General features: G+C 38.3%; 1 protein-coding gene and 1 long non-coding RNA gene across 2 annotated transcripts in view; both read left to right on the top strand.

Moving 5' to 3' along the window:
• The window catches only part of LOC114945271 (multiple PDZ domain protein), a 101,182-nt gene that overhangs the window by 55,629 nt on the left and 23,030 nt on the right, over positions 1–22,523 (top strand). The window contains 11 exon segments of the mRNA XM_029321401.2: positions 2,259–2,435; positions 2,590–2,815; positions 2,945–3,246; positions 3,487–3,708; positions 3,816–3,989; positions 4,130–4,291; positions 4,775–5,017; positions 5,131–5,361; positions 14,657–14,759; positions 15,949–17,234; positions 17,318–17,910. Of these exon segments, the coding sequence (XP_029177234.2) occupies positions 2,259–2,435; positions 2,590–2,815; positions 2,945–3,246; positions 3,487–3,708; positions 3,816–3,989; positions 4,130–4,291; positions 4,775–5,017; positions 5,131–5,361; positions 14,657–14,759; positions 15,949–17,234; positions 17,318–17,910 (3,719 nt within the window).
• Positions 9,317–11,923, top strand: LOC114945272 (uncharacterized). Its single transcript, XR_003822368.2, has 2 exons — positions 9,317–11,017; positions 11,807–11,923. It is a non-coding gene; the product is annotated as an uncharacterized LOC114945272 (long non-coding RNA).

Here is a 22,523-nt window from a genome sequence, read left to right as displayed (position 1 = left end):
CGGAAGTTTCTTCTTTAAACTCTTCACTGAAAAAATTTGTTAACGCGATAATCTTTCAACTAAATATTATTTTGCTAATTGAACATATATTTAAATTAAATAGAATACATTAAATCTAGCAAAACCTATATTTGACTTAAATACCGATATATGTTCAATTAACAAAATAGTAATTTAGTTGAAAAGTTTAATCAAGTAAAATTTTTTTTCAGTGTTATATCCCTGAAACTATATTGGCTTATTGATTATTTGAGATAAAAACTAGGAGTTCGAGTTTTATATAAATTAAACCTATCGAAATCTTGTAGAGTCCATAAACATGGAAAAATTGAAAAGTTAAAAGTGGAAGCACAAAACTTTGACTCGGGGAATGATGAAGTTGTGCGAGAAAAAAAATGTATCGAGATTCTCTCGGAGCGGTTGCGAACCCGGCGACTGGGAGAACAAGTTGTAATTCAGGGATAATAAATAATACACCTCGCCATTTCGTGCATATACACGTGATGGTTCTCTATTATTTCGACGCGAAACCGCGACCATACCGAAATGGACGAACTCTCTCGGAATTTATTATGTGCTCGGAGAAAATGGAAATTACTTTGTCGCCGCGTATTAAAATTGCGAAAGTCTAGCAGAAAATCGAGTTAATTTTTTTTGTAACAGATGAGTCATTTATCGCATTTAACCAGAGCTGTTATCTAAATAAAATTATATAGATGATTATCTAGATAAAGTTTGGCGTCATCTTATCTTTATATAGATCTTAAAAATATGTATATTATCTATATGTATATCTTAGAAAAGTGGTATCCTTATTAAATTATCTGTAATAATGTTCAGATATTTTGTTTAGAGTTAGCACATAAAAATACTTAAATAGCAGAACTTAAGCAGTAAGCAATAAAAACTTGCAAATAAAAATATAAATATACTTTTATATATCCCTTTTTTAATTTACATTTTTTTATAACTGTTTTACATAAACGGTCTTAAAAATAATATTATATGGAAGTTATCTAGACGAATCGCTATATAATTTTATCTTTTATCTAACATATATTTAAAGCAAAATCATCTTCATCTTTATCTAGCTAATTTTAAAATCATCTAAGCACAGCACTGCATTTAACATTCGACAAAGGGTTAAGCGACACGTATACGTTAGGCAAAACACACAAGGTTCGACGAATCAACTTTCATTTCATGCGTTCTAAATTCAACCTCCGATTACAATAATCGAATCGCGTGCATTAAATGCGTGGGCGTATTCGCGGAAACAGGATACTTCATTATTCATCCCTTCGGCGAAAGCAAATAACGGAGGAAAATGTCGGAGTGCACTCGACTTTTCTCGTTTCCAAAAAAAGGGGGAAAAAAAGAAAGAAAAAGAAGACAGAGTCGCCGCGGTCTTTCAATTTTCATCGCACCTCTGATCGATATTTATATCCCGCTCCGCGGCTGCCATTCTTCGCGCGAATATTAAACAGCTAGCGACCTGTCTGCTCTGCCACCAGCTACGGAATACACAAACGCTCTCCGGGTGAATTTTTTTTTAAAGGGTTGTGACAAACCGTCCCCTGATGCTTGTCGACTTGTAAATATCACTTGTTGAGGTCCTCGTAAAGTTCCCTCGCGACCTGTCACGCTGGTGCGAAGCAAAGTGCGATAAAATTCGTATCCGCGCGAGATAATCCCAGACGCCTGTAAAAATAATAAAAAGAAGAGGACGTTGAAAATAAAATGCTAATGAGACGCTTTGAGAATACGAATTCTTTAATATTCGGTGGATCGTACAAATAGAGAATTTGTTTTCCGTCTACAATGCATAAGAGTAAATATGAATTAATAATTAATTAATTAATTTTGCGATGAAAGAGAGAAATTTTGCCTTTAACTGCGAAAATAAAGTAAATATGAAGGTTCTCGCTGCTTTGCAATTCTATACAGGCTTAAAACACACAATGTTACTATTATATCACGACGCGCAATCCCCGTTGTAATCTCTGCGAGAAATTCCGCAAGATTTACGGAAAAGCTGGCTACAGTTAATGTTTTATTTACCGGAATGGATTGGAAATTTTCACACGGTTGGGAATTCAAAAGCTTGGAAAATATCCCTTTGCAAAAAATACCCTCGGGCGATACAGGGATCAGACATTTCCGAAGTTGCATTTATTTTTATAAATCCGTTCGGAGGGAAAGAGAAGGAACCAACGCTTTGGAACGCATAAAATTTCTCGTTCCCGATATCTCTCCAGGCTCTCGGAAGTCACGCCCCGATCGTCCCTACGAAAATCCTGGGGGATCCGGACGAGTTGGACAGACATCTGGTGCACAACGTACCGGAGAGCTACAATATGCGACATGTGCAGGGGAGTGACACGAGCTACGACAACGGTTACATGTACTCGCAGGAATCCGACATTGAAATGCACGTGAGTGTGTTGCGGCCCAGAGAGATGGCGATCGTAATTTCGCGTTATAGTCCCGTTTCTCCTCTCCTTCGTTTTCCTCTTTTCCGTTGTTTCCCACCGAGGAATCGTATCCTCATCATCGGAAGAAACCACGAGACAATTCTCTGTGCCTCAGGCAAGACCCAGTCTCATCATGGACGTGGTACGCAACCCAATGCCAATTGGAGCGATGCCAGTTATACCGGCGGTGCCACTTCCGGTGCAGCTCCAGGATTTACCGGTGCTCACCATGGAGCCCCTCGATATTAATTCACTGCCAGAAATGGAACGTTTCACGGTCAATCTTACAAAGGATATTTACGGCCTTGGCATCACTATCGCTGGATATGTTTGCGAGAAAGGTAATGCACGACGCGATCCGGCGAAAATATTTTTATTCCGACTGTTTTCGGCATTTTGAAAAAAATACCACTCTACATGTACACGTAGAATGTGATTAGAGTTAAAAAGAAAATGCTTTGTTTTTGCAGAGGAGCTCTCTGGCATTTTCGTTAAGAGCATTAGCGAGGGTAGCGCGGCCGACTTGAGCAAAATGATTCAAATAAACGATCGTATAGTGGAGGTGGACGGACATTCCCTGCAGGGTTACACTAATCACGAAGCCGTCGAAGTATTAAGGCGTACGGGGCAAACGGTGAATCTTTGCTTGGAGCGATATCTACGTGGACCAAAGTTCGAACAGCTTCAGCAAGCGATCGCCGCAAGCGAGTTGAGACTACCTCAGCCGAGTTCTCCGTCGATTACGAGCCTACCCAGTTTTCCAATGAGCGCGGTACGTTTTTTTTCCTTTATCCGACAGTCAGACGTATTTGTAAAAGAATAGAATAAAATGTATTTTTATATTAATTAAATGTTTGATTAATTTTGTATATATTTATTCATTCAAAAGTTTCATGTTTCAATTTTTCTCTTGTGCGCTCATTCGTATAAATCTTGTAATTATAAATTTAGAATTCGGTCATACTCTCGTATATTGTAAAATTGTAAATTATTAAATTTACATTTCTCCCAGGATGGCGAGACCACCACCGAAATAGAACCCGAAGGCGAATCTCATACCACTGTGGATAGCGCGGTTCTGCAAGAAGGAGGTTTAAGAACGTCGGATGAACAGGACGAGGCGACCAATGTCGAAGCATTGTTGAGCGATCCATCGAGCGAGCTTACACCTCAAATTCGCGCGGCTATCAAGGCGAAATGGCAGAAGATCGTCGGACCCGACACCGAAATAGTGGTAAGTATCCTCGCGCAATTTCATCGTGAGAGATCAAAGGGGATGAAGAGGAGAGAGAAAGAATGCCTTTTTCGTTTCTTTTTCTTTTTCTCTTTTTATTCGAATAGGTCGCCCAGCTGAAGAAATTCGCCGAAGGTAGCGGTCTCGGTATCAGTTTAGAGGGAACGGTCGACGTGGAGAATGGCCAGGAAGTAAGGCCTCATCATTATATACGTTCGATCTTGCCGGAAGGCCCCGTTGGGCGGAATGGGACACTGCGCTCCGGCGACGAGTTACTAGAGGTTATCGAATTTCCGTATCTTTTCTTAGTAAAGCTAGCTCTATAGAGCGTTTTCCTTTCAAAAAATTCGACAGAGCCACAAGAATTCTCTCCCTCATTCTTGAACTACACGTCTGAAACCGATATCATACTCTTTTGAAGGTAAACGGCTACCGTTTATTGGGCATCAATCATATGGAAGTGGTTAGCGTGCTGAAAGAGTTGCCTTTACACGTTCGTATGGTTTGCGGAAGAAACATCGCCTCGCAGGATCCGCTTTGTCCCATCGATACCGCTCAACATCAGGCCGCTTTTCAGACTAGAGTGAGTATACACACAGAGATTACGGAGTTGCGCGTTGTCAGTAGAGTTCTGCAAATGTAATTCACTATCCAATTTGTATCCGTCCTAATTTTGTATGACAATTATCCGATTCGCCCAAGACCTTACCCATATTCGAGTCTTACCCAAGTTATCCACAACATTGTTTATAACAACAATTAAATCCTCCCGATTTTATGTAATGTCTACATTGTAATAAATTCTACTTTTAACAATACGTTTTTTTTTGTTTTTATTTTATTTAAAAACAAAATTTCTTTGCACTTGTTTGATTCGAAAAAATGGGCTTGCTATTTGTTGTCCCGCTCGCTATCCAAAACGAGTTTTTAAGCACTTTATTCATTGATTCACTGACTGGATGGGCGGGTTTAGCGGTCAGAATATCGTCAGAATGCCCGTGCAGAACTCTAGTTGCCTTAAGTCGCGCTTTAAAGAACCGCCGCGAAAATTTGTGTTGTCTCGTAGAGCATCCTCGGCGGGTCTCTGCAGAACTTGTTACCTACAATGGATCGTCTCGTGAAAGCGAAGTCGGACGGTTCCTTGGCCTCGACGACGACCACGGCCACTGTGACCGACGCGAGTCTAAACAAAATGAAATCGCGCTCGTTGGAACCGCTGACCGGTCTGGCGATGTGGAGTTCCGAACCGCAAATTATCGAATTGGTTAAAGGAGAGAGGGGCCTTGGGTTCTCCATTTTGGATTATCAGGTGCGAAATTGTCTTTTTTTTGCCCGGAACTCTCCTCGCACAATTTCGACAGAGAAGAAATGATGAATTTTAATAATCATCGAATTTTCCTTTTCCGTTCGTCCCGGTTCTAGGATCCAATGAACCCCAACGAAACTGTGATAGTAATACGATCGCTCGTGCCCGGCGGGGTGGCACAAGTCGATGGGCAGTTAATACCGGGCGATCGGCTTCTGTTTGTGAACGACATCGGATTAGAGAACGCAACATTGGACCAGGCCGTCCAGGCCCTCAAAGGCGCCCCGAAGGGGACCGTTCGCATCGGCGTGGCCAAGCCGCTGCCAATACCAGACAGTATTGTCCAGGTGAGCGATCAGGACGATCGAATTGAGGCTACGAAAGATAGAGACGTGGCGACCGTTTCCTCGATCGTAGATAGCCATAAACAGAGGCGGGAGTATTTTCGCGAGCGTAAGATTAACGTGACCGAGCCGCCGCATATGGATTTGATCGAGGGTCTGAAGCATCAGCACAACCTCGTCAAGTCTGAGAGTTTTTAATTAGGTCGCTCTAATCAGGATAGGCTCAAGGCTCTTGCCTCCGCTAAATTTCACCGCGATTCGCGTGTCTTCGAGACGGTCGACATACGCACAGTCAAATTCGTGCAATCGTTTAGTTTAGTTAGTCGAGGATAATTGTGTTTTCACATTTTTTTTTAACATTTCTCTCATAGAATCATCAAATAGATATGCGCACAAATCTGAATATGTATTTCCTAACAAAATTCCGTCCATAAAAATTAAATTATCGCCGCTACATTTCATATATATATATATATACATACTAAATATGACATTATATATACGTGTTTAAGTATGTCGAGTAATGAGCATGAAACATGTCCCGTCTTTTGTGTTGGAAATCATGAAAATTTTAAATTATTTTCTGTGTATTTATTGCGCGTACACATATAAGTTTAATGTTCGAAGAAAATCGGCATAGTGAACTTCGGAGAAAATAATTGGCGTTGGCATGGCGTTAAAGGATATTTTAATATTTGCCATTTTTGTGCGATTGCTTCATATAAGACACCAAAGCACAAATTTAATATATTTATGTGGAACAACAAAATGTTGGATCATGTTGAATTTTTTAGTGCTATCGTAATTCGCAGAAAATTTACTTTATAAGCCAGCATGACGTAGTTCGTTTATGTTAAGTCCATTGTCATCCCATTTATATAGCATATGTATATTTATATAGCATAATTATATTTTATAATTATTCTTACGTTACTTTTTCAGCTATACTATTATATAAGTATTATTTTTATATACTTACACAATGTGTGTGACTGAATTTTTTTAAGTTTAAATTCACACTATTTTTGTAATAATATTTTTGCGAACTGCAGATTTTAATATGGATTAAGTATATTATAGTTTATTTTAAATATGCTGTTAATATTTATCGTAGGGATAATTTTATTTCGCCAAATTTTTAAAAGCGACGCGTACATCAATATTCATGCACCTATCGCAGAGCAGCAGAACGCGTTAAATATGCTTTGCATCCCAAACTGTATTAATCTGTGTGTTTTTAAGTTGATTATCTTTTATTGTGTTCCCCGTCATTATCATTGAGTTTTTATTCCGTAATCACGGCACAACGCGAAAAGCGCATCGTTTTTGACAATCGCGTAAGACTACAATGTTTTTGTTTATTCCTATGCGATTGTCAATAGTTATAATATCTCGCTTTAACTTTCGCAAATATTGTACCTCATTCATATGCATTAATATGAGGAGCGAGAGGTACTTATTTGCGAAAGAAGCAAAATAAAAATTAAATACATAAATTGAATAGAAATTGATACATCTTGATCGATGGATGTGTCAAAAATTTATAGCAATTTATACGTCGAATAAAATTTTACCATACGATGCAAGTTAATAGAATACCGTATATGTTGTTTTATTTCGTTTGTCATTATCCATTCTCGCCAGCACCCTGTCCTCATTCATTCCGGTTCTGTAAATATGTATTCGTCAATTTCCCTACATTCGTCGTCATCTGTGCTTGTGTCGCCATTGATTTTTAACCGTTTGCTTTTCATTTCAGCTCGTTTGCGCGCGTGGCACATATACTTCATTTTTAATATACTTTAACATTAATATATATATGTATATATATATATATATATATATATATATATATCTACATATACTTACGTATATATACTTATGTATACCTGTACAGTTTTTTTACGCCGCGTTCGTACCGTTGCAAGCGGAACATCCATAAAACGGCCGAATAAAAACGGCGAAGCCTGATACTTTATGAGCGTACGAACGGGCCGCCCTCGGCGATATTCCGAGGCACAGTCAAACGTTTGAATGATTTATGCGATACTCTTTCCCGATGAGATATACCAGTCGAACAGTGTATCTTTGACGGGCAAACCTTTTCTCGCTTGGTCTCGTTCCGACTCCTGGCGTAGGGGATCACGCGCATCTCCCTCGGGATGCGCCCCAGTTTAAGCAGGGAGAGTAAGCTCGTCTCTCTCTCTCTCTCTCGTGCGGAGAAACTAAAGTCGAGAGGGAGATCCAATTTTGGAAATCCCTTCGCGCGTGATTCGTTCATTCCGAATTGCGGAGCAGGAGATTCGAATTGTGTTGAAGTGTGTTAAAGTGACAACAAAGTTGCGATAACGCAATAATGCCTTTTATATACTTGAGATGCGAGGAGAACGGTTGACAAATCTTGAAGAAAACGATATATTTTATTAGAGCTTTGCAATTTTTACATTTGTAAAAATCAATTTGTTTTAGATTTTTATAGAATATATCTGAAAATGTGTGCAATCTCAAAGTAAAAAATCTTGTAAGAAATTCAAGGATCTAAAAAGCCTGTCATTAACATTTCTTTTATATTATACAGACAGTTATAAATGATTCAGCCGGTATAATTGATAATCCCGTGCTCTGCTCCTGTATAAAGTAATTCAGTCCTGATAGCCGACGAGTTTCCGATAGGTGTCCTATTTTTATGCGATGAAAGATTCGGGAAGAAAGGGAAAAAAAGAAAGAAAGATCGAGCATTTGGCGAACGTGAGAAGTGTACGAATGGTATCTCCGATTCGGCGTTGCATCGTCAGCGCTGCAAAGGGAATGGAGAACGAATAAAGATGCGATGAACGAAATAACAGGGGAGAGAGAGAGAAAGGGATATGAGAGGGAGAGAGAGAGAGAGAGAGAGCGAGCGAAAGAGAGAGAGAGAGACGGTGCGAAAGAGAGATTTTCGATAATAGCACTCGGTGTTTACCCTTTCGCGGATGGGTTTATATTGCCGATCATCAAACTAAGTAAGTACAGAACAAAACGATTGTAATAGTGAATGAAAGTTGCCTGGTAGAGAGTAGCTGAACAAAACAACTTTATTGCATAAGACTGACTTCTCTCACATACTTCCAAATTCTTCCGAACTCACGACACACACAATCGTACTAGTGATCTTTGTTTAGCAAGCTGCAAATTCGTTTTCGAAGGAATTCTATTTCTTATACACACATATATATATATTATATTTGCCATTTGTCTCTTTGCAGTCGGACGAGTAGGAGTGAATGAGAGAGAGAGCGAGAAAAATAATAGTTTTGACGTTTAGAGAAAATAGCTTTTCTCTCTTAAATAAGTAGAGATACAGATGTGAAAGAGAAAAGAGATAATGTCAGAAATAAAGAAATAGGAAATGTGAACGTGAAATATCTGAATGCGAATGTGAGAAAGAGGGTGAGAATTTGAAATTAAAGAAAAAGGGAGAGACAAATGGCGAAGAGTGAATGAGAGAGAGATTGAGACGGGAACAATCCGAGTGTGAAAGAGTTTTAAAGGTGCGAAAGGAAGAGAAAGAATGACTCAAGCCGGCGGCAAAGTAGGAGTGAGAGAATATAATAATAAAAAAAAAAATAATAATAGAAAAAGAGTGAAAAAAGAGGGGAAAAGAAAAGACAAAAGAAAAGTCGAGAAAACGTATAACGAGGCAAGTAAAAAGATCAAGTTGAATGATATAAGTCTCTCTTATTATTTTTTTTTTTTTTTTTATTACTTTCTTCTTCCGATTGTGTCGCCTTTTCCTTTTGGTGTTTCTTCACAAAACAATATCTCTTTACAACAATTTTTAATCGAACTCTCCAAGCAAGCTCGTACTGTCAAACTTTTCGCCTTTTTGTAGAGCTCTACTACCATTCCACTACTGTCTACTCACTGGCACCTTTCTTCACTATTATCAAGAGGCTCGTATGGGGATCGATACGTACGTTTACTACTTACTCGCAACCTGTTTATACCTGAACTCTTCCGACCGCCTTCCCGATACTCGAACAGGGCGAACGGATGGTACATAAGCCTCGATGTGGTAGCCGCTGGGATATCCGAGCCGCAAGTTACGTAATAAATCGATTCTCCTCCAGGCTTCCTTTTTTCTTCACCGCTTAGAACGTGAAGCTCTTGTTATTATCTTTGAAAGCCGAGTCTCGAAGGCACGCGAAAATCACGATTATTAATTATTCTTATTGTGTCTCATTATTATTAACGTTATTATTCTTATATGATTCAATATCTCACCGTTTTATTATCATTTTCACTTATTTATTGATTTGATTATTATTATTATTGTTTCGATGTGCCGCTATTGTTAGCGTTGTTGTTACTCTATTCCTTTCCTCACTGTGTGCGTAGTGTCTGTTGCGAGCTTTATTTGCGCAGCTGCATAAAATGTTAATTAATAACGCGAGATCTTCGCACATACGCATATAACAATTAACCCGTAAAAGTTCTTCTCTTCCGCTGACGCGAATGCTAAAACGCAATCTTAGACTTACTTCCGGGATGCACGATGTCAAATTTCTCGACCGGTCCTTTCGTCCATTCTCGTTTTGGATCTGAATAGTCAAGTTTTCATAGTCGCTCTGCTCTTGCAAATTAAGAACGAGTCACCTTCTAGAGCTACCTAATGTGTTACAGCATGCTCGCAATTTTCTTGTTGCTTCAGCAGGCTAAATATATTTCAATACATCCAATGTTCAGTTATTAATTTATTTTTCTGACGAATTCACACATACACACAGATCCATGCGTTACGTTAAAGTAAACATTGGGCGATTATACTTTAAAATTCAAACTCACAGATCACTTTTAAGACATTCGCTGATAACATCCTACGCTTTTAAGCTTTCTATCAGATTGGCTATTGCGTCTCTCGAGAACAGAGAGATTATACATCCACGTTCTTCGCATCATGCGACAAATACATCGTAATCCCGTTGTAAACATAGCGTGAAAAGCGTGAAAACTTTTCATTGTAAACTCTATAGCTCGACAAATTGACAGCGTAGAAAAGAAAGACAAATATAGAAAAAGTAGCGATACATTTCAGAGAAATCGAATCAGAAATATATTTGTAAAATTGTAATAAATTACTAAGTATTGTTATTGGCTCTTATATAGCGTTGCAAGAATTGTACTTGTGTTCTTATATTATAATAAGTTGCAACGAATCCAACTTTTTCGAGATCGTGTACGCGAATTCTTGTCAAAGTTTTCGTTGATTTATTTCGCAAGGAGAATCGAGAAGGGTGAAAAGTAAGTTCGCGTAAGTTTTCACGTTTCCCTCGTGACGGGCGATGACGAAAGTTGACAATTTACGAATATACAATTCTCTGCACGTTTATCGCAGCATATGGCAGTACGACGATTATTACGTAAGTCGCGCTTGTTCTTATCGAAGCACCTGCGTCAGGTGTGTCTGTCATAACTGCGCTCTCGTGCAACTTCTTTGCCCGCGTATCTCTCTTTCGCGCTATTATTCTTATTACTCTGCAAGAGATATAACTTCTGCCTCACTATATACTCTTCAATGCTTCAAACCGTCCGACTCTCTGTTGCCTGTGATAGATACACATTTTACGAACTCGACTCGTTCGCTGGGAAAACGAGGTCCGGCTTAACTTCGAAATTTATTGTACGCATATTTTTCTCACAAAACTTTACGACTTACGTTACTTTGGCAAAAGTTTGAGAAATTGGTCCATGTCTGTTGGTGATAGACGATATATATCTATTTTTTTTTTTTTTTGTACAAAAAGAAAGTGATGTAGTTAAGTGATAGTCGCGTAATGTTGTTCATTTAGATGGATAGATGTGCACATCGCTTATAAAAATTTTTAATTTTATATATTTACGTGTGAAAATACGATAATATAAAAATATGTGAAACAAAAAATCTGTTATACTTGTTGACACAATTGAGAATGCACATGAAATTAATTTTTCTTTTTCCACATGTAATTTCTATGTAATTTTTAATGTAAGACTTTTTATGTAAAATATCAAGAAATACACATATGGCGTAAACTTTGCATCTCGACACTTATACATCTTGTTATACCACATGACTGTATAAACTCTCGTCCTCTCTATTCCCATCGTGCGTTTCGTGTGACACATATATATTAAGCACACGTGTAAATTTAAATCTGTTCTTTTTAGAAACGCTTTCTCTATGGCAGCACATTTTTCTCCCCGTCTTTCCAAGATATGAGCATTCGTGTCGTCTTTGACATAATATATAGAAATGCGTGAGAGAAAAGAACAGAACCGTAGTCACACGTTAGCGCGCTTCGTAGAATCTAGCGAGAATGCCGCGTGAGAAGAATCTATTGTCGAAAGTACCATAAGTCACATATGTCAAATGTCCACACATATGCACACGCGTCTCTCTAATCACGATATTTCTTTTTCTATTTTTCAGAGCGAGGCATAAGCGCCGAGGCGGATGCACATTTCCGATGCGAGTTATACGTTTACCGCAGTTTACCGACCAAAAAACCAAAACAGAAATAGAAAATAAAAAGTTACCAATGATCAAGCACTATGTCCTCGTTTATGCCCATTTAATAATAATATTGATATATATATATAGATATATATATATATTCATTAAAAAGAGAGGGAGAACAGATGCAGCGATATACAGACAGCGAATACTAATATGTTATTTTCACGCGGGTGACTTTAAAGGAAAATGCGAAACGAAAAAGAAACGAAATCGAATTGTCCCGTCCTTTCATTCTTTTATTCGAGATTTTTGCCCCTTTCGCCAATCTCCCGAGAGCTTATAATGATTCGTATACAGATATAATTAACATGCTCGACACTTAATCGACGTGTTTATTGATTTTTACGTCGATAAAATATTTACCTGTTACATAAGGAATTCTTATATAAATATATATATCTCACTAAAATCTCTCAAACACACATGATTTTAAACGATTTTGACGATTTTGTAATTTTTTTGCTCGGCCTTGTGCGCCATTCTTGATGTATTTAAAAATTCCCGATCGTTATGAAAAATTGTACCATTAACTTTGTTACATTTTATCAGAAATATAGAGATGTATACCGAAAGAGAACGTGATATATATACATATAAACAAAAGATATATAAAATATCTCACCGCACAAATATTATTCAAAGAATTTTTGCAGCATGCGTTATATGTCTCCGCCCTTAAAAAAAACATCATTTTATGAAATCACTATATCTTACGATGAAATAACGTTATTAATATTATTTATGATAAAAGCTTCAATTAATTTCATTTTTGTGCAGCGTACAATCAAAAATAAATCTACTCAAAAATAAATACTTGAATAGAAATAATTGTTTGAAATCGATTAGAATCAGTTGAATTCACTTGTCGGAGCAATTTGGTGTTGTACATTAGCAACACTTGGATTATATAAGGCTGTGTTAGAATAATAATTATGGATGTTCCGTAACGCAACTGGTACTCAGCACAAATCCGTCATTGTTAGCGACAAACTGCATGAATTGGATGAAAATCTCACGAGATAGAATATATCAAGTTCTGTGTGACGTATAGGTAAGTTTTCAATAATTCTCTGCAATAGGTTGCTTGCATAAAAACGCATATTATTTCTATCGTATATTATTACTTGCTGTATCTTGCGTTTTAATGATTTGACAAGAGTACAGATACTCTTATCGTTATGCGTCTCGAAGAAATCGATCGTTTTCCAGGCAAGATTCTCTCCTATGCGAATGTGAATTGTACGAAACGATTCTTATCTCAATGCCTCTCCGTCGTCTTATCCGCGCGATTCAATAATAATTCCTTCATCATTCGAGCGAATTAATAATATTGTCACTCGCTGATCGAATTACTTGATTGGCTTGAGTAGAAACGAATCAAGCGGCGAAGATGTTACGTAACGATTAAATTGATTGAGAAATTGAAATTTGCTCTCTACGAACGATATGGTAATCTTTAGATGTACAAACGTTAGCATATTTTATTTTCCTTTGATATTTGTTTAATAAACAAGAATCACGAAACAAGATATATATATATATATTTTTTTTAAAGAGATTTAAAATTATAAACAAAGCTTAGAATAATTTTTGTCAATCAAAGGTATATAAATTTTATATGAATGTTTATGATACTACGATATTTTTTTGTCTCGCACATTTGCGCAGAGAGAAAGATCATTTATGGACAATATATCGTAATATATTATATATAGAATTAGCTTCCTCGACAACGATCAAATCATCTAACTGTACCCAATGCTTATTTACGATCTAATTTAGTTAATAGCGCGTATAAATAGAAGTGAACCTCCAGTAAATCATATTTTATGATTCCAGTTAAGCCTTTTTCTGATGCCGCTTATAATTGTACAATAATCGATACTTCGTTCCCGATATATTGACAACAAGTTATTTTGATATCCGCACGCGCTTTCCTCGATATTAACCGGATGCGTTGTTGCATCTCTACGTATATTTAATAAATTGTTTCTTTCCCAGCCCATTACAGAGCAAGAATCGCAATCCATATACATATTGTAAAAAAAGGTTGCATCGTCGACGTTCGCGGACTTCTAGACTCTAGACAATCCTATTTGTATGAAACTATTTCCTTAACTGGATTATCGGTAACGAAGAGATTACGAAGCAAACGTATTGCTAAGTAACGCTTACATATACCTAGATACATAAAACTCGTCTTATTTTTCCTCTTTAGAAAAATTGAGATTGAATAGCGTGACACAATAGCGCGGAATTCGCTCGATTATTGATTTTCGCGATGACATATTTGCATTTGTGTTTACTATAGTACATACATCTTTGACATTTGCAACCCATTTAAATTTGAACACGTAATACGCTTATTAAAATTAATTCCATATGGATCAAAATTCGTAGATATGTATGATTAATGCAGCTCAAATGCATAGAAATAAAATTATGCTATTTCAACATATCATCAATTACGGTTATACCAAAGTTCCATATCATATTATCATAATGAAATATAAATCTGCATAAATCTTTACAAATATCAGAAATATTTGTGTATCTGCATACAAATATTGTGAAGAAAAATACTCACTCTCTCAATTATTATAATCGAGCTTAGGCTGAAAAATTTGTAAATTTTTTCCAAGTATTTGTACGCTAGTTATCTTATAAAATTTAATGCGAAATTGTAGAATCCATGTCGATGTTTACACCATCTGTTTAACTCTTGTCTTTTTTGCCCATTTTCTGCGCTGCTCATTTCTATAGCAAAAAGTGACACCGAAGATCAAACGGAGCAAAAGTTTTCCCAATGAGAGCGAGACGACCGATCGTGTAGCCGAGCTTGAAGACTTGCTTTCCTCGAGATCAGGTACATCTTGACGAATTTTATCAAATTTTTAATGCGAAATTCGAATTAAATATAGTTGATAAAAATTTAAGATATCCGCACAATCGTTAGAATTTTTGTTCGCCGTATTTATGATTAAGATTTTTAGTTGTATATTAATTAGCAATGTAATTTAATTAATCCATGTTAATATAAGAATTCAATTGAATTTACAATCCTGCAGCGCGAGGTCGTATATTTCTTATCGATCTCGTCAATGTTGTATTGTTTCAAAAGAGAGAGGAGGAGATATAGAGAGTCGTATATATAAATCACGGTCCATTCAATAACGAGTACATTTCCCGAGTACACGGACAGAGGTTTCGGATATTGCTATTGTTCCGGAACGAGGATACGTCGCGCCTTGTTTCGCGAGACACTACGATGTGATTTCTATACGAGCGACCCTTCCTTCCTCTGACAGCAGCGAGATCTCCTTCCGCGCCAATGTATATCTCGTGACGTGGCAATTTGCCATTACAATTCCAGCCTGAGATATACGAAACCATTAATTTGGATCTCGCAATTAGACGGGCTTCCTTTATAGATGCCATGCAAAAGCGCACTACGCTTTAATGCATCGCACGGTAACATGCGATATCTTTCCGCGCGCAAACTATCTTCCCATCTTAATAGTCGAGCAAATTTATGACGAGTCAATTTATAACGGCACGACTTATATCCTCGTCAAGGATATGGAGATCGAGAAATTTCACAAAGACGATTCGCGTGACTTGGATTATCGCAAGTGCATCTCGATAATGATTCTATCGAATATAGCTTGAAAATAGTATATTGTGTATCAAGTGCGGAAAGTTGACAATTGGTCACGAGTGTGGGGGATGGACCACCCCACACGAGTGAACAATTGTCAATCCGCACGTGATACACATACTATTTTGTATTACAAGTGCAGGCAAAGTGGCTTTGTGCGCGAGGTGGCCGATCGCACGCCGCCATCTTGCGGCGGCACGGTGCGGGAATAGCCGTGTTCAAAGTCATTGTCCACGGCTGAAGCCGTGGGCAATGGCTTTGAATGCGGCTTATTCACTCACCGCGTCGCCGCTAAATGGCGGCGTGGGAAATCGGCCGCTTTCCGCACAGAAAACACGCACACAAAGTGCTACTTTGTCTGCACGTGTAATACAAAAAAATATGAAAAAATGTATAGGTTTGACAGAAGGGTCAACGAACAAACCGGAGGTCGACGAGGACGAGGAGGACGAGGACGAGGACAACTGGAAGGATGCCTCCCCGGTGACCCCGATCTGCAGTCCGGCGCGTCGACCCCCGAAGCTTCATCGCCGGGACAAACGGACCCCGGCCAGATACGTCGACATCGACAACGACGTCGAGATTATTCACGAGTTCTATCCGACGACTTCGAAAACGATGCACGAGGAGACGAGCATCGTGTCGTACGGCGGCACGATAATCGTGGAGACCACCAGGATACCCAGACACACGAAGGACGTGACAGCAAGGGTGGAGAAAATAGCGCCGAAGGTGAAGTTAAAGAAGGACTCGTCCCAGGAGTTGGAATCTCGGGTGCCTCCCGTTCAGGAGGAAGCGGTCTCCAGCGCGGAAGAGACGTCCAGGATCACGATGACCGCGAGATCGCAACGGGAAGCGGAGCAAGAGCGCAGGAAGAGCTTGAAACGTCACAGCAGCGCGGATTCCGAGGGACGTACGTCTACGTCGAGGGAGACGCTGGAGAAGTCGGACACGTCGGAGAAGTCGGAGAAGGGCGCGCGAAAGAAGGTGTTCACGGAAAAGGAGGACGGTAGGAAGCGACCGAAGAAATCGGGAAGAAGATCCTCGAAAGCCGAGGATTCGTCGGAGCCGAAATTGGAGCCGCGAAAAGAGGAGAAAGAGAAGGAGGAGCCGAAGAAGAAGGACGGGGAGACTTATCGGCGATCGAGGGAAGAGAGGAAGAGCCTGAAGGAGCAAGAGTGCATCGAGAGGGTGACAGAATTTTTAACGAGGCACAGTATACCGACTTATCCCGACGTAAGCGCTGGACTCGAAACTGCGGGACCGTCGGTTCCCGGGGTCGTGGACGAGCAACGAGACAAACGTTTATCAGTTATCAGCAAAGACGGAGAGATTGCAACGTCAGTCGAACCGTCCATCCCGTCTGCGAAAAGAAAAGGGAGCCTGAAGAGTGTATCTGAGATGACAAGGGATTTTCCAGAAGACTCAAGAGCGAAGGACGTTAAAGAACCTTCGGAGAGCAAAAAACAACGACCAATCTTGGCACGCACTTCGGCAGCCGTTTCAGACGTTCAGCAACCTGAAACGACAGTTCAACAGCCTGCAAAGCGACCCAGCTCGTTGAGAAAAAGGAGAGACTCTTTCTCGAGAGAGTCCTCGAGAGAATCGTTGTTGGAGGAGAAGAAGGGCGTGAGGATCCAAGAAGACGTTCAAGAGATCTTCTTCGAGGACACGAGCGAGCAAGTGAGTCAATCTTCTATAGAGAGCAAAATTTATTTGATTTTTATCTATTTCGATTTTTAACAAACATGAAATTCTCGCGCTAGGTCGATTTGCTGCCGGAAGTCCAGCTGGTGACCGCCAGGATCATCACTGCCGAAGAGGCATCGGCGCTTCGCTTCGAGGAGGCCGCTACAAGGGTCGAGATTCATTCGCCGCCGGAAGTGGCCATCGTTACCGAGACGGTTAAAGCGAGGCTGACGCGGGCGCCGTCGCCGGAAATCGTCGACGTGTCGTCGTTGCAGCTACCCGCATTGGCGAAATCGACCTCGGAGAGCACTTTGACGGAGGGCAAGCCCGACATCGCCGAGGACCACAGAGTCTCCCTGAGAAACCTGAAACCGGAGATCCTTCTGGACCTATCCAAGGTCTCCGATAACGGCGGAACGATCGAGGAGACGACGATCGAGGGCGATAGGGATATCAAGGAGAGGCGACTCAGCAGAACCGGAAGCGAGGGCTCCAAGAAATTGAGCAAGGGCCAGGAGCAGTTCCCTTTCAAAATTGGCAGCCTCGCGCAACCGGACAGACCGGAACTGACGATTCTGCAAGAGGGTCCGATAGAGAGGACGGCAAGCGATGGGGATCTTATGGGAAAGGTCACGACGGGAGACATAGGAAGAGATGACAGCATTACGAGGTAAGAGTTTCTGCTTTTTACAATCATTTTACAAGCAGAGTATAGACTTGTTTGCGATATTGCATGCGCGCCCAAAAAGTAATTCCACTTTATCAATATATACAGGGTGGTTCTTATTTATAGTTGATGAAAAAAAATTGGTTTCTAATTTTGGGCCTTCTATAATATTAATTCGTGCCTCACGAAATGTTTAAATTTATTTTGCCGTATTATAGCTATATAATGTAATAATAATATTATATTATTGTAAAACGAGCAAGTAAATCGTTTTGAAACTTTGCAAAAACATTTTTACATGTTTGAAGAATATCAAATTTTTATATGTAGGTTCTTCACATAGTTTGTGAATAATTTATTATCAATTTCTCGAACGTTTACATAAAATCCTAAAATTAAAATTCATTAATTAATAATTTTTAAACAAATAAGTAAACAAATTTGAAATTATTCATCATGATTTGGAATATCACTAAGAATGTCCAGTTAAAAATTTATGGCAATAATACATTCTTAAAAAATAAGGACCACCCTAATATACCTGACCTGGGTGTCTGATCGAAAATATACAAATAGAACTTGTTATTTAGAGACAATTTTTCCTCAGCAAAAATATTGAAACATCAAAAATTAAAATTTTAATTTAAGGTTTAGTTATAAGGATACATGATGGCAAAAATTGGGAACATCCAAAAAATTATGGCCTCTCTCGACATTTTTGTTGAGGAAAAATTGTCTCCAAATAACGAAATCTACTTGTATATTTTCGGTGTGACACTTTGTTAGACAACCTATATATATATATATATATATATATATATATATATATATACTTATTTTTTTAAATACAAACTATCAATTCTGATATTTTTTTTCAATATAAAAACTTGCTTAATACTAAAACATAAAAATGATAAATTATTATAAATGTACAAGCATTAAAAGTAAGAAACCGATAAACGATTTTGCTGAGCAAAATCTGACTGGTGTAGAATATCAATTGTGACCTCGACACGCGTCTTGCTGCTCGTATAATTTTCATATAATTCTTTATCGCCGAGGGGAGGATGTTTTGCACGTTTTGTAAGAAAATAAAAAAGAAAATCTCTCATCTTATTAAATGCTCGATTATACATCAAGAAGAAGTTTCGACGATTTCACGTATACGGATGAACGATGATCGATCGATGGCGTCAGGCAGCGTAAAAAGAAGCACAAACAATTTTGTTTACAATACCGCAAATGTGCGCAGTCTGTCGATCGAATTATAAGTTCAAACGACGTCGTCGCCCGCGGGCTTCGAACATCGATTTGCAAACAATATTGTTTACCCCCGTAGTTTGTCGCTCCCGATTAGGGTTGGATTACACGCATGGCCATAGAAACCCCGATGTGCTCTCGTACAATTTACTGGAAATCTAGGTCGTCGTTAAAATACATCGGGGAATACTCAGCGTACCGTACGAAAATTCTATCTTCCTGGAAAATTCATCATAATATGTCAGCGCATATGATTTCGTATCTATGTCAGTGAACCGAAAGGCGCGAGAGAAGAAATTCTGAAAAAAAGTTGTCCACGAAAGTTTCGCGACGAGAACCTATCATTTTTCATTCTATAATCTTTGAAAGATTACATAAGAATTATTCGATATATCTGTCGAATATTATATATTCGAGCACAAATCTCTTTAGAGAGAAGCTCAATTATTTTAGATTTATGTAAGAATAATTTACGTTTATGCCAACTGAAACACGTATTAAATATAGATATATACTTTAGTTTATTTAACAACTCTGCTTATCATAATAAATTCAATTATATCCTTTCTCCATGCTATTTTCTAGCATTCAGAAAATGGCTCGTTTAATTAATCGGGAGCTAGTACACAACTGCAAGATGAAAATGTCTTCCTTTAATTCTCTTGGTCGCTGCTTTCCCTCTTTCTCTGGAAACTTTTTTCGCTGCCATTTATATTAACGGTACTACAAGCTTCTCGCAAGATTGTGGGAGTCACACCCACGTAGAAAAGCACTTACTGCGAAGTGCTATTTTTTTTTATAGGGCGCTCGGATTCACATTGGAATTTCACGCAGCACATGCAACGTTACACAGTCCAAAGTGCGATGCAATATTTATTTTTTCTTTGCATAGTTGAAATAGTACAGTAGTTTTTGCTGATCTAACAGATTCATTTTTTCCCGCAGCAGGTTTTTACATTTTACAACTACTCTGTTATTACTCCCTAATAACCAAGTAATATAATTAATATAATATAATGTAGCTCGAAAATGTTAAAAGCTACATTTATATTCATATTCAAATATATTACGTAATTTTATTGACATATAGCACACATATGAACAAAATATAATATTTTCATTAAGTTCTATTATTACATTGCCATAGTAGAAATAGAAATCTTGGTCTGTTTGAGAAATGAGCATAACTTGAAAAATAATTCACGATTCATGAATTGTGAAATAGCAAAAATGGATAGAATTCTTCTCGACAGACGAAGTCGATTCTTGATTTCGGGACGAAGTAAAGTAGATGTAAAAGAAGGGAAAAATTTGGAAAGCTTATAACACAGAAATCGACGATGGCAACGATGCTGGCGGCCGGAACGGGCGAAATATTGGTTTAAACAAGTAGAAAAGGGCGCGAAGAGGCCGACGTGGCGCAGCGAAGTGGAGAAGGGCAACCGAAATCAGACGACGTCGAGCGCGAAGTGATGGAACGCATGACAGGAGAGTCGGAGGCGCAGATTGAGAGGCGCAGTTACGAGACGCCGGGAAAGAGAGGCGAACGGAGATTGTGATGTAACAAGCGGAGAATATACAGCGGAAGGAAAAAAGATAAAGATGTATACGCGTGTTTGCGCCGCGAGATGAGGAAGAACGACCTCGGCTCGCGAGATGGAGAAAAACAGAGATGGATAGACGCAACGTTTGGATAGAAAGCGACGGATGTAATGCAGGAACTGTGCGATAGAAAAAGATGACACCGAAGCATAATCCTCCTCCGGGACCGGCGCAAGGTGCTGGAAAAAGAGATGGGAAGAGATAAAGGTTCTCTTCTCATTAGAAGCCGAAAAGGATGAGGCGGAATTACGGAAGGAATATAAGAAAAGGCGCGAAAATGTGCGAGTGTAAAATAAAAATGCACGGAATTGGCGGTGACCACAAAAAAAGATAAAGCTAAAGACGCAAAGAAGTCAAAGTAAAGGAAGGAAGAGGAAGGAGAACGGAAATCTCGACGATTAAAAGGAGGATGTGATAGCGAGTGCGGAAAGACTGGTTGTGCATATAGATAGATATATAAGAAAAATTGACAGATAGTCGAGAGGCAGACAAACGAGTAAAATATACGGAGAATAGTAAAAACGTGTACGAATGTGTGGTGTATATACATTTGTATAAAAAAATATATACATATTTTTTTTCGAAGAGCACGTATTTGGAGTAATGGAAGTTAAATCACTTTATTTTTCAACCATTGGGGTATTTAAAAGAATACTAAAAATATTTTCCGCTTAGTTTCACGTAAACTTTTATAAAATTTTAACTTTGGGCTTAATTGTATATTAAGACTTGTTACATTGAAAGTTAAAATCACAAAAGTTTTCTCTGCTGCGAAAAAATGTATGGTGAACTTTGACCTATAAAAGTATCGTTCATTTTCGACGGAAAACATCAGTAAATATTGAGCGTAAAATCAACGTCACTATATAAATGTATATATATATACATATATATAAATATAATTGTTAAATATATTATATATATATCATACAAATATATATATATATATATATATATATATATATATATATATGCATTGCATCACGTACACTCAGCATAATTGCATAATAATCACTTATCACTGAATAATTAATCACCGTACAAGCAAAAATTGACTTGTTGATATATATATATATATGACACGTGTTATAGTCCATCAGTTACAACTAGTGTCAATTGTATGACATCACTTTCGCTGGTCAATTAAGCTCTCCATCGTAAGACAGTTTAATTGCAATTGTTCTGGCAATAGCAGTTGTTGCAGCTCTCATTCACATTTAAAGAATTTTGATATAACTCCAAGCTTAATTAATGTCATTTTCTTACATAATAAAGACACTGTCTTAACAATTCATCAGTTGAAGCTCTATTAAATATTTTCTTGACGATAGAGACAATGTCAGAAGCAGGAGATGACAGTAATTCCGATCTTGCGGAGCAGAGCATATTCGGCGAATAAAAAGAATAGGGTCACGAAGAAAGATATTAGAGGGAAAAGAGAACGAGAGATAGCTTTTATCGCCTTTATGTTCTTCGTACACGAACAATTTGTACGCACACACGTACGTAAGTGGAACGAGATATGCGAAGACGATACACTTGTGCGTAAAAGGATCCTTCATAAACGATGTTCCTATCATACACGCGTTTGACGCTGCATGCAAATATATATATATATATATATATATATATATATATATGTATATGTATGTGTATATTGCATACGTCTGCACGAAACTCGTACAAAGACTGCAATTACCATTCTATAATTAAGCGACGAGACAATCTTAATCTTCGTAACATTATTACAGTTT

The sequence above is a fragment of the Nylanderia fulva genome, unplaced genomic scaffold, assembly GCF_048542155.1.
Source record: "Nylanderia fulva isolate GAGA-0341 unplaced genomic scaffold, ASM4854215v1 Scaffold2, whole genome shotgun sequence".
NCBI classification, from domain to species: Eukaryota; Metazoa; Arthropoda; class Insecta; order Hymenoptera; family Formicidae; genus Nylanderia; species Nylanderia fulva.
The sequence above is the reverse complement of the archived record's forward strand: the minus strand, read 5'-3'. Positions and strand labels throughout refer to the sequence as shown.